Consider the following 13,684-nt stretch of genomic DNA (forward strand, 5'->3'; position numbering starts at 1 on the left):
AGACATAACATACCTGTTAATTTTAGCCATCTCCTTTTACACCTAGCTCGAATGAATGTACAATGCGAGAGTGTGAGAGAATGATAGGCCTCGCATATATATGTGTTTTTTGTTTCTTGCCTAGTTAATAGGCATGTTATAAATGATAGAAAACGTTTTGTATTTTTTAATGTATTTCTTATCAAACAGTGGAGTTCTTTTCTAGTTCTTTTTTTATAAAATATGTATCATGCTGTGATCTGTGCTCAGATCTAGCAGTATAACAAATTGAAATAAACTATTGGGCAAGATCAGTGAAAGCCTAGGGCAGCAGCTTTTGGGGGCAGCAAGGAGCAGCTGCAGTCAAACAATAGAGCCTGACAGCCACATAAATTCAAAGAATCATCAATTTATACTTTAAAAGTAGATATTCAGGTGATGTCTTGCAAATAAAGAACATTTTTGTTGCATTCCCCACATAATGTTTAGGAAACTATGGAAGCATGATTAATCACCAGGGGCTGGCCCTGCCACTAGGTGGCGTAGGTGTCTGTCTCAGACAGCAAGACTTTGGATGATGGTAGCAGTGGTGTGATAGACTTCCCCCTGACACTGCGACCCTCCCCTTTCCTCCTTCTGTAGCAGCCCCGAGCTTAAAGAAGAATGAGTGTTGCTTAAACCCTGTTCAGTTCTGCCTTATTCCACCCTCACTCCCAAGGCAGACTTCCTGTCAGAGAGTGGCGGGTCATGGCAGTGCTTCAGCACAGACATGTATGCAGGGCCCATACAGTGCTCACTTCTTTAAGTGTGGGGCCATCGCAGAATGAGGTAGAAGGATAATTGCGGGATGTGGGATGGGGTTAGAGATGGGGAGATGAGATGTTGACCACCTGGGGGTCAGGGTTAAAAAAGATATTGGCCATCTTGGAGGGGGGGGTGAGGGGAAATGCTGGCCACCTTGGAAATGGGAGTAGAGAAGGGAAGGGGAGATACTGGCTACTTAGGGGGCATAGGGAGGGGGAAAGGAGATGCTGGCCACCTTGGGGATAGCCACCATCATCCCTTCTCTTCTATATCTATCTTGGTAGGAGGTAATAGAAGGAGAAGCGGAGTTGCTGGCCAGTTTGGGGAAGTGGATAGAGTATGCCATCTTCAATGGTAGAGCCAAGGAAAGAGCATATATTTTTTGTTTGTTTTAGTTGTAATAAAAAAAAATTGAAATCACCTTTTGTGGGGGTGGGAGGGATCCAGGATGACCTCAGGTCAAGATGTATGGTCAGGCTGCTCCCTGCTTCGTTTGCAGTTGGGTTATCTCCTTTTATCTGTATATTTTTGCTCTTTTAAGTTTGTTTTGCAGTCTTTTCCTAAAGGCTATTATTTCTCAGCTTTCCATACCTTCAGGGAGCCTCTCAATAGCTGGGAGTGTCCTTGCAGGGAGTGCAGGAAAACCTGCTCCACTCAAAGGAAGTTTCACATAGCACAGAGTTCTGCTGTTCTCTACTAAGAACTTGCTGGCTGAAGGGTTTTTGTGAGGCCCAGGCATGGGTGCCAGTTGTTTTAGTCTTGTATTTATTGAGCTATTGAAGACCAATTAAAACAAATATAAAACAATCTAATAACAAGGGAAGATAAAAGCACAGACAGTATATAAAAAAGAAAGTGGTCCATAGAATGATCTTGTAAGAAAATTCATTTTCAGAATATTGCTCTAAAGGTTTTCAAATGTCCATAAATTTGCCAGAGCTATGAGATTTATTTGCCAGGTGGTTTTCTTATTTACTAGTAAAAAAGGCCAGTTATAACTGACTCAAGGAGTGACAGAAAATCAGCAGTGTTGAATAAAGATGAGTTTAATCTCCATAAGGGTTTGTGATTAGCCCCATCGTGCCAATGAAAAAGCAGAGATACTGCATCGTTATTTGATAACTAGCTTGGTTGAGTATCTCTGTAGAAAGTACTAAGAGTAGTAATTGTTGGGAAATAAGTACAATATTTCTTCGTGAGGAAGCTTGGTGTTACATGGGGAAGAAAGTACACTTCTTATGGGAAGGGTGCAACAGCCTCCATAGATCTACCAAGTCTTAGACATTATGCTAATGAAAAGGTGTGAGCTTTTACACAAGAGATGCTAGTGTTTGAGGATCTATCTAAAATTAGGTCCAGATATAAATTAGTCACCTCCAATAATCAAGGGAATATTTTAGGTCCCCAATTCTTCATTAGCTAAGGTGGTAAAGAAGGCAGGGCCACTAGCATTGAGGGCATACAAAATCATTTCATCTAGTCCATATATGCGCTTTGACCCAGTGACCTACATTGCCAGTACCTACACTAAGAATTACTATATTAAGACTCTTTTGTATCAATATAACTACCCCATTTTCTTGCTGTGAGCTGAGGGAAAAATACTTTGCTCTACCCATGCACTCTGGAGTTTTTGTACCTCCCTACTCCCTTGGTGGGTCTCTTGCAAAAGTGACTGTCCGAAGAATTTTAAGGCTTGCAAGGACCTTTTGGAGCTTGATGGGGTGATTTAAGCCTTACACGTTGAGTAACAACCTTCAAATCCCCCTTATTGCCCAAGGCAGTCCATATGAAACCTATACTTTTGTGGAAACATTGAACATGCTTTGTTCTCTCACATTTGCTCATACCTCACTATGGGCCCTGTTTACTAAGCCACCCTGTAGACGTGCTAACTTTTAGCATGCACTAACGATAGAGACACCCATGATATTCCTATAGGTGTCTCTAGCATTAGCGCACGCTAAAATGTTTGCACGCCTGCAGTGTGGCTTGATAACAAGGCCCTATACTTAGACCTGAGCAAAATTTGGATTATGTGGGATATAAGCATAAATAAATAAATAAATACTAACCCAAAAGCAAAAGAAACATAGTCACACCAACAAACTACTCTGGGGGCTCAGAGGTCCAGAGGAGCCAATGGAGAACAGCTGCGGAAACTGCACCATCAACCAAGATGCACATTATTAATACCGATACACTCTTTCAAGGCATCAGTAAAGATGCTGCCATGTAAAGAACCCTAAAAGGGCTGAGATGAGAACTTCATGTCCAAATGTCGAATATCCAAAATCATGTCACATGGCAGTCGCTGCAGAGATGTTGTCTACATATTGCTGCAAAGTGCTAGGGCAGTCAAGTTTTCAGTTATATTCTATCTTGTAATCCTCATCCTGGCCAGATACAGTAGACCAACATGCACTCCCAGTGACTTTAGCTTTGGTCTCATTAGAAAGAACTGTTTCTTCTGTTGTGCTGTAGACACCACTAGATCGGGAACTATTAGACTTGTTTTTGCTATCTACCACTAATGGGGCTTTCTCTCTCATTGTTATAAGAATTTGGAGTGAGTCGTGGAACTGAAGGACCTTAGCTACAATAGGGTATGGAGAATTTGTGCATTGGAGAGAGTGTGAGGAGGTGCAAAAAGCCCTTTTGATTTTAAGCTGTCTACGAAATGGAATATGTAGTCGTTCGTGTTAAAATTTTCTCCAAAAATGAAAACACGTCCAGGCCGTTCTTACCTCTGGTAGCCCCAAAATATGGATGTTGCGCCTATTTTGATTTCACCAAATATTCAAGATCAGAACTTACTATGTCCATTTTTTACAGTTTCCTCTCCAGATTTTCAAAATGGTGATCTGCCATGTCTAGTTTGCATTCAGAGTTAAATCACTGAAAATTCATTGATGCTAATTCCACTTTAATTTAGCTGGTAGCTTGAAGGTTGGACCATAAAAATTCTCTCAGTCATTGTAATTCTGCCACTATAGTAGAAATCTGACATTGCATCACTTTTACTGGGCACCGTCTTTTCAGGAGTGAGTGGTTCCCTTTTCAGTTGGTAAGGTAAATGTTCTTCACTTCTGCCTAGTTAAACTACACTGAATGGGCTTGAAGGGTATATTCGGCAACAATGCTGCTGAATATCTTCCCTGATTGCTGTGGCACTGTCCTAGCTAGGGGCAGTCCGGGGCTGGAGTCTGAGTAGAATTGGATGTTATACATCCACTGACAATATTCATTGCCTGCCTGAGCAAATAGGACCTCTTAAATAGCAATCCTAATTTGCTAGTTAAACTAGTAATCTCATAGCCTGACAGAAACCAGGCCCTTCCTTGTTTGTTGAATGCTGACTTGTAGTGATATTCCTGTGCATGCTGTGACTAAGGGTAGCCCAGCTGGAACCACACACTTTGTATTTGAACAGAGTTACAAGAGGATTCTGCTTATTCCTGAGTTAACTGGCCTGTGGTGGGAACAAGCCTGGGTGCATGTTTTATGAGCAACCTAATACAAGAGTTTTGTTTTATCTGGACATTGCTGTTTGGCTGTGTCTGTAGGGGGTCCATACCCTACACCTGCTCATGCTATCACACTGTATGACTCCTGGGTAATTGAGTAGAGAATTGCCAGTTGTTTCAGTATTTAAGAATTTGAGGGGTTTTATAGTTGCAAATTTATCATTTTCTGATCAGGTTAATGCAATGGCCCATCGAGGTTATATACGGTATTGTGGAAGCTATGAGTAGTAAGGGTATTTAGATTCTGACTCATTTTTGCGTGAGTTGCAAACATTACAGAATTCAGCAACTTTACTGCTTGGTCAGGTAAAAAGTTATGAATATCCTGCTTATTTTCGAAGGAGAAGGGCGGCCATCTTCCGACATAAGTTGGGAGATGGCCGGCCTTCTAAAGCCGGCCAAATCGGTATAATCGAAAGCTGATTTTGGCCGGCTTCAACTGCTTTCCATCGCAGGGCCAGCCAAAGTTCAAGGGGGTGTGTCGGCAGTGTACCGAAGGCGGGACAGGGGCGTGGTTAAGAGTTGGCTGACCTCAGCCGATAATGGAAAAAAGAAGGCCGTCCCTGACGAGCATTTGGCCGGCTTTACGTGATCCCTTTTTATTCACGACCAAGCTTTGAAAAGGTGCCCAAACTGAACAGATGCCCACTGTAGGGAACTGGGGATCACCCCCCTAAAAAAAATTGAAATACATTTTTTTTGCCAGCCTCTATGCCAGCCTCAAATGTCATACCCAGCTCCATCACAGCACTATGGAATGGAAACCAAACGAAGCAGATATATATGTGGGAAACAATATTTAATGGATACAAGTCAATAAAATTGGCAAGCCCGACACAGGCTGTGTTTCGCCCCACTGGGCTGCATCAGGGGTTACAAAGCAAACAATCATATAACAATTAAAACAAGTATAAAAGCAAATGAAAATAAAATAATAAAATAATAATTTTATTCCATTATCATAATTACATGGATGGGAGAGGAGGTCAGGGAAGAGAGATGGATGGATGGGGAGGGCAGGGGAGAGAGGAGAATCGTTGGACATGGATGAGAGAGGAGGGAATGGGAGAGAGGAGAATCGCTGGACAGGGGACAGAGGAGAATCACTGGACAGGGGACAGAGGAGAATCACTGGACTTGGGAGGGGAGGGCAGGGGAGAGAGGAGACATGCTGGACATAGATGGATACAGGGGAGGGAAGAGAGGAAGGAGATGCACATGGATGGGAGGGCAGGGAAGAGAGGAGAAATGCTGGAAATGGATGGAGAGGAGAGCAGGAGATAGAGAATTGCTGGACATGGATGGATGGAGGGGTTGGCGGGGAGAGAGGAGAAATGCTGGACTTGGATGGAGGAGAGGGGAGAGGAGAATTGCTGGACATGGATGGATACAGGGGAGGGAAGAGAGGAGAATTTCTGGACATGGATGGAGGGGAGGAGAGAGGAGAAGTGCTGTACATGGATGGAGGGGAGGAAAGAAAAAAGACTCTCGCCTGCCATTTTGAATTGGCACCGAGATCAGCAACAGGATGCAGGGCAGTGCTCCGGGCAGCAAAGAGGGGGCTCTTTCCTGCCCCAAAAGAGGTCACTAGACCACCAGGGCAGTAGAGTAAGGGAAGGGAAGGGGGTGACAGGGAGTGGAGTGGAGGGGGGGTGACAGGCTGTGTGGGGAGGGGAATATGTGACAGGGGGCGGTGCGAGGGTGTGAAAGGGGGCGGTGCGTGTGAAAGGGGACGGCGTGGGGGTGTGGTGGAGGCGGTGCGGGGGTGTGGGGGGCGGGGCATGTGTCCTCTTTTTGGGGGGACCAAATATGGTAACCCTAGACATTGAATGGGCTGTGTCGGCATTGTTGCACAACTTAGTAAACGGGTGTTAACCTCTTAAACTAGGTTAAACTATTTGTAGTAAATCAAGTCCTGCCCTACAGTTTCTGACCGTCTATCTTAGTGTATGTTTGATGCACTTTTTCTTCCTTTCTTTGCTAATAGGGACAAGGAGAAAATTCTGTATCATTAAATAGAGACCCTCCGATATTTAGCTGGTGACCCTGGATATTCAATACTGGGCCGTATCCAGTGACCAGCATTGAATATCTGGTGTCAGGTTTGGCCGCGGCAACTTAACTGGCTATGTTTGTATTTAGCATTAGCCGGTTAAGTTATTAGTGGTTAAAGATAGGCCTGCTATTTAAGCAGCCTGTCTTAACCGCTCAACTTAGCGGGTTTAGCGCTGAATATCACTGATTTTGACACGTGACTGTATATGTTAAGCAACTTGTAAAGCGAAGCTTACCTGTACGGCATTTGTTTGTATTTCAGAAACTTGCTTCATCATGTCTTTCGTGCAGGAATTCCTAAAGCAGGCCCAGTTCCTTCAGGAATTTAGCCAAGAATGTGTTGTAAGTATCACACCACAACCAACACTGGCAGGTCTAATAAAGAAACATTGAGAACTTTATCAGGTCAAAGTTTACCTTCTAAAAAGTCTTTAACATTGTGAGAATAAATTTTACAACTGTTTTTTTAGCGATTAAAGGCCCCTTTAACTAAGGCGCTTAGGCGCTTACGCACATCCAACGCACGTCAGTTTGGAGCTACCGCGTGCCCCCGGCAGTAATTCCATTATTTATGCGCGTCCAATACGCGCGGCAGAAAATATATTTTATTTTCTACTGCGTGGTGGTAACCAAGTGGTAATTGGCAGTGTATGCACATTGATAATTACCACCCAGTTAACATGTGAGACCTTACTGCTAAGTTAATGGGTGGCAGTAAAGTCTCAGGCTGGCGGTAAGGTCTCAGCCTCAAAGTGGACACGTGCCAATGTTTATTTTGCTGCACATCCATTTTCGGTAAAAAAAAGAGGCCTTTTTTGCAGGCGCGCTGAAAAAAGGACCTGCGTGCATCCAATACATTCTCCTACAACAGTGCAGGCCATTTTTTAGTGCAGCTTCATAAAAGGACCCATTAGGGAATAATTTTATGAATGCCTAGAGCATGTAGAACAGTGCTTTATATGTTCAAGCAGGTGTTTATAAAATTTCCCTGAGGTGGAGGAGGGTAATATATACATGAAAGTAGACGTACGCAGAGCTGTACACTTGAACATGAAGAGACAGTCCCTCTGCTGGAAACTGAGAGTAGATGCTCTTCAGAATTTCAAAGGAAGTATAAAAGTGAGTGTAGTGAGGCACTCGGAGTGCAGTAAAGATGTAGTCGGAGAATTAGTGGGCTTCCTGCCCATATGAGGCCTGTTTTGCCAAAAGAGGATATTTGGAAAGAAAAAGAGAGTTGAAACCCAAATCTCAGGTTAGCCTAGAGGGCACAGTGTGCTGGTCCCAGGAGCTAAGGAGGGGATATTAAGGGAGACTGAAGCTGCTGCTGCTGGAATGTCCCACATCCCGCCCCATTTGAAAAAGGATATAGTGGAATTAGAAAAGGTACAGAGAAGGGCAACCAGACTGATAAAGAGGAAGGAATGACTACCCTATGAGAATAGGCTAATGAGGCTAGGGCTCTTCAGCTTAGAGAAGAGATGGCTGAGGGGAGGTATGATAGAGGTCTATAAAATAATGAGTGGATCTTGGGAGGGTGGGGAGATGTTAGGGGGGTAATGGGGGTGGGGGAGAGGATGGGGGAAGGGAAGTTGGGGGGGGGTTGGCCTGGGTTCAGACAAGTTTTTGATGTTGAGGTAGATAGAATATTGGGCTGTTACTGAATACAGTTTACATTTGACTGTTATGTACTTTGTGGTAATTATATATTTTGATTTGATATGCCCTCAATAGAAAAAATGTTGAAATAACATATGTGGGGAACAAAGGGGAAGTTCGGGGATAGGGGAGAAAATGTTAAAAAGTTTTGGATGCTGTTCAGTATTGTGTGGGATTTATACAACATGCTTTGCTTGTGAAGTCTGCTAAGTGAGATGTATTGTTATGGTTTAACATGCTGATTTATCAATAAAAAATTGTTTAAAATAAAATAATGAGTGGAGTGGAACAAGTAGACGTGAATTGCTTTTTACCCTAAAGTACAAGGACTAGGGGGGCACATAATTAAGTTACTAAATAATACACTTGAGAATAAATCGAAGAAAATATTTTTTTCATTCAATATGTAATTAAGCTCTAGAATTCATTGATAAAATGTAGCAGTGTTTTTAAAAAGGATTGAACAAGTTTCTAAAATTAAAGTCCATAAATCATTATTAAGGTGGACTTGGGAAAATCTGCTGCTTATACATAGGATACTGTTTTGGGATCACCTGTTTTCAGCACTATTTGGGCCTAATTAGGATTTACAGATTTACACGCATATCGTGATGCATAGCAATCTGTGTGTGTAACAGTTTGAGGGTGTGGCTAGGTGTGTTTTTGGGGTGTTCCCAAATTTTACACGTGTACATGTAGAATTGCAACTAACTGTGTTCATAGCAGGCGCCTACAGTTAGGTGCCAAGCTTAATTTTATAAAGGACACATACCCCTTATAGAATCACGCTAAGCATTCCTCCCTCCCCCCTTAGCGCTCTGTGTCTGAAAAGCCGTTTATCTTGTAACACATCTGAAGAGTGAACAAAATGCTTCATATAATGTATGCTGTTGGCTAGACTTTGTAATTCTTGCTTCCACAGGCACGGGATGTCGGGCCCTCTCTTCAGGCTTATCCTGGTTTTGATCCTGCTGCTGATGCTGCAAACCTGGATAAAGCAATTAAAGCTAAAGGTGAGAAGCATGGCACCGTTATCATGTACTTTGGAGCAAAAGGGCCAAGCACAACTGACTGTAAAAACACAGTTTTCTACAGGCATTTTCAATCAGATTAGATTGAAAAGTAGGATGAAAAACATAGTAAATGAAATGATGGCAGATAAAGACATATATGGTCCATCCAGTCTGCCCAACAAGATAAACTCATTTAACATGGTATGTGATACTTTATATTCGAGTTTGCCATTCTCAGGGCACAGACTGTAGAAGTCTGCCCATCACTGTTCTTGTACTAAGTTCTGAAGGTAACGTCGAAAATTTACACTCTAGCCCATCCATATCTATTCAGTCACAATCAGGACATAGACTCCAACACTGGTTTTGCTTCCCAATTACTGGTGTCGCCACCTAATCTTCGCTAAGATTCCATGGATTCATCCTTTTAAACAGGATTCCTTTGTGTTTATCCCACGCATGTTTGAATTCCATTACCATTTTCATCTCCACCACCTCCTGCGGGAGGGAATTCCACATATCCACCATCCTCTCTGTGAAAAAATACTTCCTGACATTAGTCCTGAGTCTGCCCCCCTTCAACCTCAATTCATGTCCTCTAGTTCTACTGCCTTCCCGTCTCTGAAAAAGGTTTGTTTGCAGATTAACATCTTACAAATATTTGAATGTCTGTATCATGGTAAAATTGAGTGAGATAGCTATGAAGAATTTCTTCATCTTTGACATGAAGTGGTTCCAGCACCCCCACCTGCTTGTAGTTTTATAAGAAGGGTTCAAATTACTTTGGGGCCCTTTTACTAAGCCGCGGCAAAAGTTGCCTATGGCAGTGTGAGGACGTCTTTTGTGCACACATCAGACCAGATTTTACCGTGTCCTGGAAAAAGGGCCTTTTTTAAGGGGCCGGATGTGTAGCAAAATAAAAACCAGTGTGCATCCATTTTTGGCCTGAGTCCTTACCGCCACCCATTGGCTTAGGGGTAAGGTCTCACGCACTACCCGGGCGATAGGCATACAGCGAGTGCACAGTGCCATCTACCGCTGGGTAAGTGCCACGCGGTAGAAAATAGAAAATGTTTTCTATTGCATCTTTTCAGCGTACAACAAATTCAGAATTATCACCTAGGGCATAAGTACATAAGTACATAAGTAGTGCCATACTGGGAAAGACCAAAGGTCCATCTAGCCCAGCATCCTGTCACCGACAGTGGCCAATCCAGGTCAAGGGCACCTGGCACGCTCCCCAAACGTAAAAACGCTCCCCAAACGTACACGGTAGCCAGGCGGTAATGCCAATGTGGCATGTGCTGGACGTGCGTAGGCCCTTACTCACCTTTGTAAAAGGGTCCCTTCATTTTTTATTTGAAAATGTTTTATTAGTTTTCTAGTGCATCACAACATAATAGGGTCATGCCTAGAGCCTTTCTCTTCATGGTTCAAACATCCAAGATAAATGAAACAACTACTGCTCTGTTGCACATTACATATTTCCTGCTGAGAAGAGCTCTTTCTAAATTATGGGTCTCCTCACATCAAGGTATTTCTAGCCATAGAAATAAGCAATATGGTTATGGACATCTGTGTTCTGGAACTTTCAGGTGTGGATGAAGGCACCATCATAGATATTGTGACAAAAAGAAACTGTGAGCAACGTCAGTACATAAAGACAGCCTACCAGCAGGCCACTGGGAAGGTAAGCACTGAACCCCTTCAACATCTGATATTAGTGTTTCAGCAGCTGCCATCCACTCAGGCTGTAGCCCTATACAACGTAAGGGCAACAGTGCTGGAGAGAGTTCTTATTTGGGTTCCAAAAATCTGAAGAAGAGCCAAGGTTAAAGTAAGTGTGCATTGAAGTGTATTGATGCAATTAAAGTATGGCATATTTGGTAAATGTCTGAGGAACAACTACCCACTTCCCATCCGACCTCTACTCACAATCTACCAGGGCCTGCTCCAGGGCTTATAGTGCCCTGAGCAGACTTTTTTGTGTCCCCATTTTTGGGTCATTCATACAGTAACTTTTCAGCCATTGTGGTCACCAACTGCAGTTAAACAGCAGCGCTGCTGCTTAACTTACCCTGTATATTTAGAACCACTAGTGAAAGTTGGAGTGGAGGAGTGGCCTAGTGGTTAGGGTGGTGGACTTTGGTCCAGGGGAACTGAGGAAGTGAGTTTGATTCCCACTTCAGGCACAGGCAGCTTCTTGTGACTCTGGGAAAGTCACTTAACCCTCCATTGCCCCAGGTACAAATAAGTACCTGTATACAATATGTAAGCTGCATTGAGCCTGCCATGAGTGGGAAAGCGCAGGGTACAAATGTAACAAAAAAAAAAAAAAAAGTCCGCCGAGGCGGAAGAATGCCAAAATCCCACAAAGAAAAGAACAGTGAAGAAAAAGTGAGAGGTGGGCCACTTTCCACTATTTAGAACCACTATCCATATAGGTAGCAGTGCTGAAAATGCAAATTATGCAGTGACTGCACTGGCACTAACTGTTTAGTTTCGGCCTTCTATTTGGGAAGCCTAAAGTAGTTGTATAACGTTATCTGGGTAGTTGTGTTGATAACATCAGGCCATTTAGCAATTTAAATGACCCAGAAATTATCCATATATGTTTGCCAGTGAATGCATAATTGCCTATGAATATCAGTCTGAAAAAAGTATAATTATTTATTCATTTAGAGCATTCCCAGATTGACCAATAAAACTCTTTTCAGAGAGGGCACACAGCAGAAATAGGATGTTCCACTTTACAACCAGGAGGAAAACCATATAAGTGGGGGACCGTGAGACACTACGAGCATGAGGACAAAAAAAGAAAGTAGTGTAGCCAGCACAGCTCTTCCAAGGAAAAACAGGAGGACGACACAGGTAAAACAGGAGACTTTATTCCTAAAATGACCCAACACAAAACCGTTTTTCAGCCAAGTGCCTGTCTCAGGGGGTCTTTTCAAAACCAATTTTGCTTCACGCTTCTGTCTTTTGATTTGGACTTCTTTGTTTTTGTTACCATGTCTTTGTAAAGACTGTGTGTATCATTTTTGATTTATACAGAGCAAGGCTTCATTGACACTTTTTGAAAAGACCCCTGAGGCAGGCGCTTGGCCGAAACATGGTGCCAAGTTGGTTCCTTTTAGGAATAAAATCTCCTATTTTATCTACCTCGTCCTTCTGTTTTTCCTTGGAAGAGCTGTGCTGGTTACACTTCTTTCCTATTTTGTCCACTTTACAACTCAACATAAAAAAGCAAATACTATTCAAATTCTGGTGTCACATTAGTGCCATCAAAACAAATTCCCTCCACTGTCTGACAACCCTGTAAATAGACACTCAGGGGCCTTTTTAGTAAAGTGTGGTAGGTTTTGCAGTGACTGCATTTTTAATGCAAAAGTTAACATGTGGTTACTGCAAAGCCTTTTGCATTAAATTCAGGGGCATGTTTAGCATCTGCCCTGAGTTTCCACAAAGCGCAGATGCTAATTGTACCACACAGCACTACGTTACATGCAGTGTCAGGTAACATGGTAGCATCAACTCTGTCACTACATGTAATGCGCTGTGGGCCCAGAAAAAGAAAATGCGGTGGTGGCACTTCCCTCTCTCCTCCACACACAGTCCTATCCCTCCTTCTGAAAGAGATCCTGACATCAGAACCCCTATTTTGACAGTGACCACAGTTTCTGAATCTTCCCTCTGCACAGTCTGTATAGTGCCGGGGTAGTCTGGGTGCAGAGCTGGAACAGAGCCAGATTTCATCCAGATATTGGTGATATTCAGGTCTGGTTCTTGGATAACTATACAGTTAATTTAGTATGCCAAAAGGCTGTCCTAACTTAACTGGTTAGTTATCTGGGTACCGGTTCTAAATATTAAGTGCTACACTGGTAATGGTGCTGAGTGTCTCTCTACCCATAGCTTCCTCTCAAATGAGCCCGAAGTGTATTCTGCTTCAAATTTCAAATAGATTTCCTCATATCTGTATGAAACATGGATGGAATGTGTGCCAAATTCATTTGTGAGACCAGAAATTGATATATCTATGTAGATAAGTCCATGTTTAAACAAGGTCTTTCAGCCTTCTTAGATACACAGTGTAAGAAATTATATTTTTGCTATTGCAGTGCTGAAACTGCAAATGATTGTGTAACTGTCCAGTCGTGCCACTGTGATTCAGTCATAGTTGCTGAATATGCAGCAGACTTTAGGGAGATTTAACTAAATGATAGTTTGCTTGTGTTTCTTTTTTTAACTTGCTTTGAAAGTAAAGTCCAAAAGGTAAATATCAACAAGTACATAAAGACCGCATTAACGACCAAGAGTTTCCTTATATTTTCTTTGAGCCCTTAGCTATGTTTAAAGGCTAGATTTTCAGAGTTTTTTTTTCCCCATTCTGTATCAGTGGAAAAGAAATCCCAGTAATTCAGGCTCCGGGGCTTTAAAGCTTGTCTGATAACAGCTTGTTATCCCGTGGCATTATACAATAGCAGGAACACTCCTTGTCCTTAAGTTCAGTGCCAGATGCCGTTGTTCATTGTGATGTTGTTGACTTTATTCTGATGAGTCGAGGTGACCTTATTTCCTTGTACCTAAGACACACAGTTGCTTACAAAGTGGTAACGGCAGAAAATTGAAGTGAGTTCATTCAAGCAC

The 13,684-nt window shown here is 42.7% G+C and overlaps 1 protein-coding gene across 1 annotated transcript in view; it reads left to right on the forward strand.

Annotated features, from left to right (window-relative positions):
• Positions 1-13,684, forward strand: part of LOC115463405 (annexin A1-like) — an 86,336-nt gene that overhangs the window by 7,154 nt on the left and 65,498 nt on the right. The window contains exons 2-4 of the mRNA XM_030193869.1: positions 6,628-6,707; positions 8,944-9,034; positions 10,630-10,724. Coding sequence (XP_030049729.1) covers positions 6,642-6,707; positions 8,944-9,034; positions 10,630-10,724 — 252 coding nt within the window. The 5' untranslated portion in view covers positions 6,628-6,641. The remainder of the gene's footprint in view (positions 1-6,627; positions 6,708-8,943; positions 9,035-10,629; positions 10,725-13,684) is intronic.

The sequence above is a fragment of the Microcaecilia unicolor genome, chromosome 2 (assembly GCF_901765095.1).
Source record: "Microcaecilia unicolor chromosome 2, aMicUni1.1, whole genome shotgun sequence".
Classification (NCBI taxonomy): Eukaryota; Metazoa; Chordata; class Amphibia; order Gymnophiona; family Siphonopidae; genus Microcaecilia; species Microcaecilia unicolor.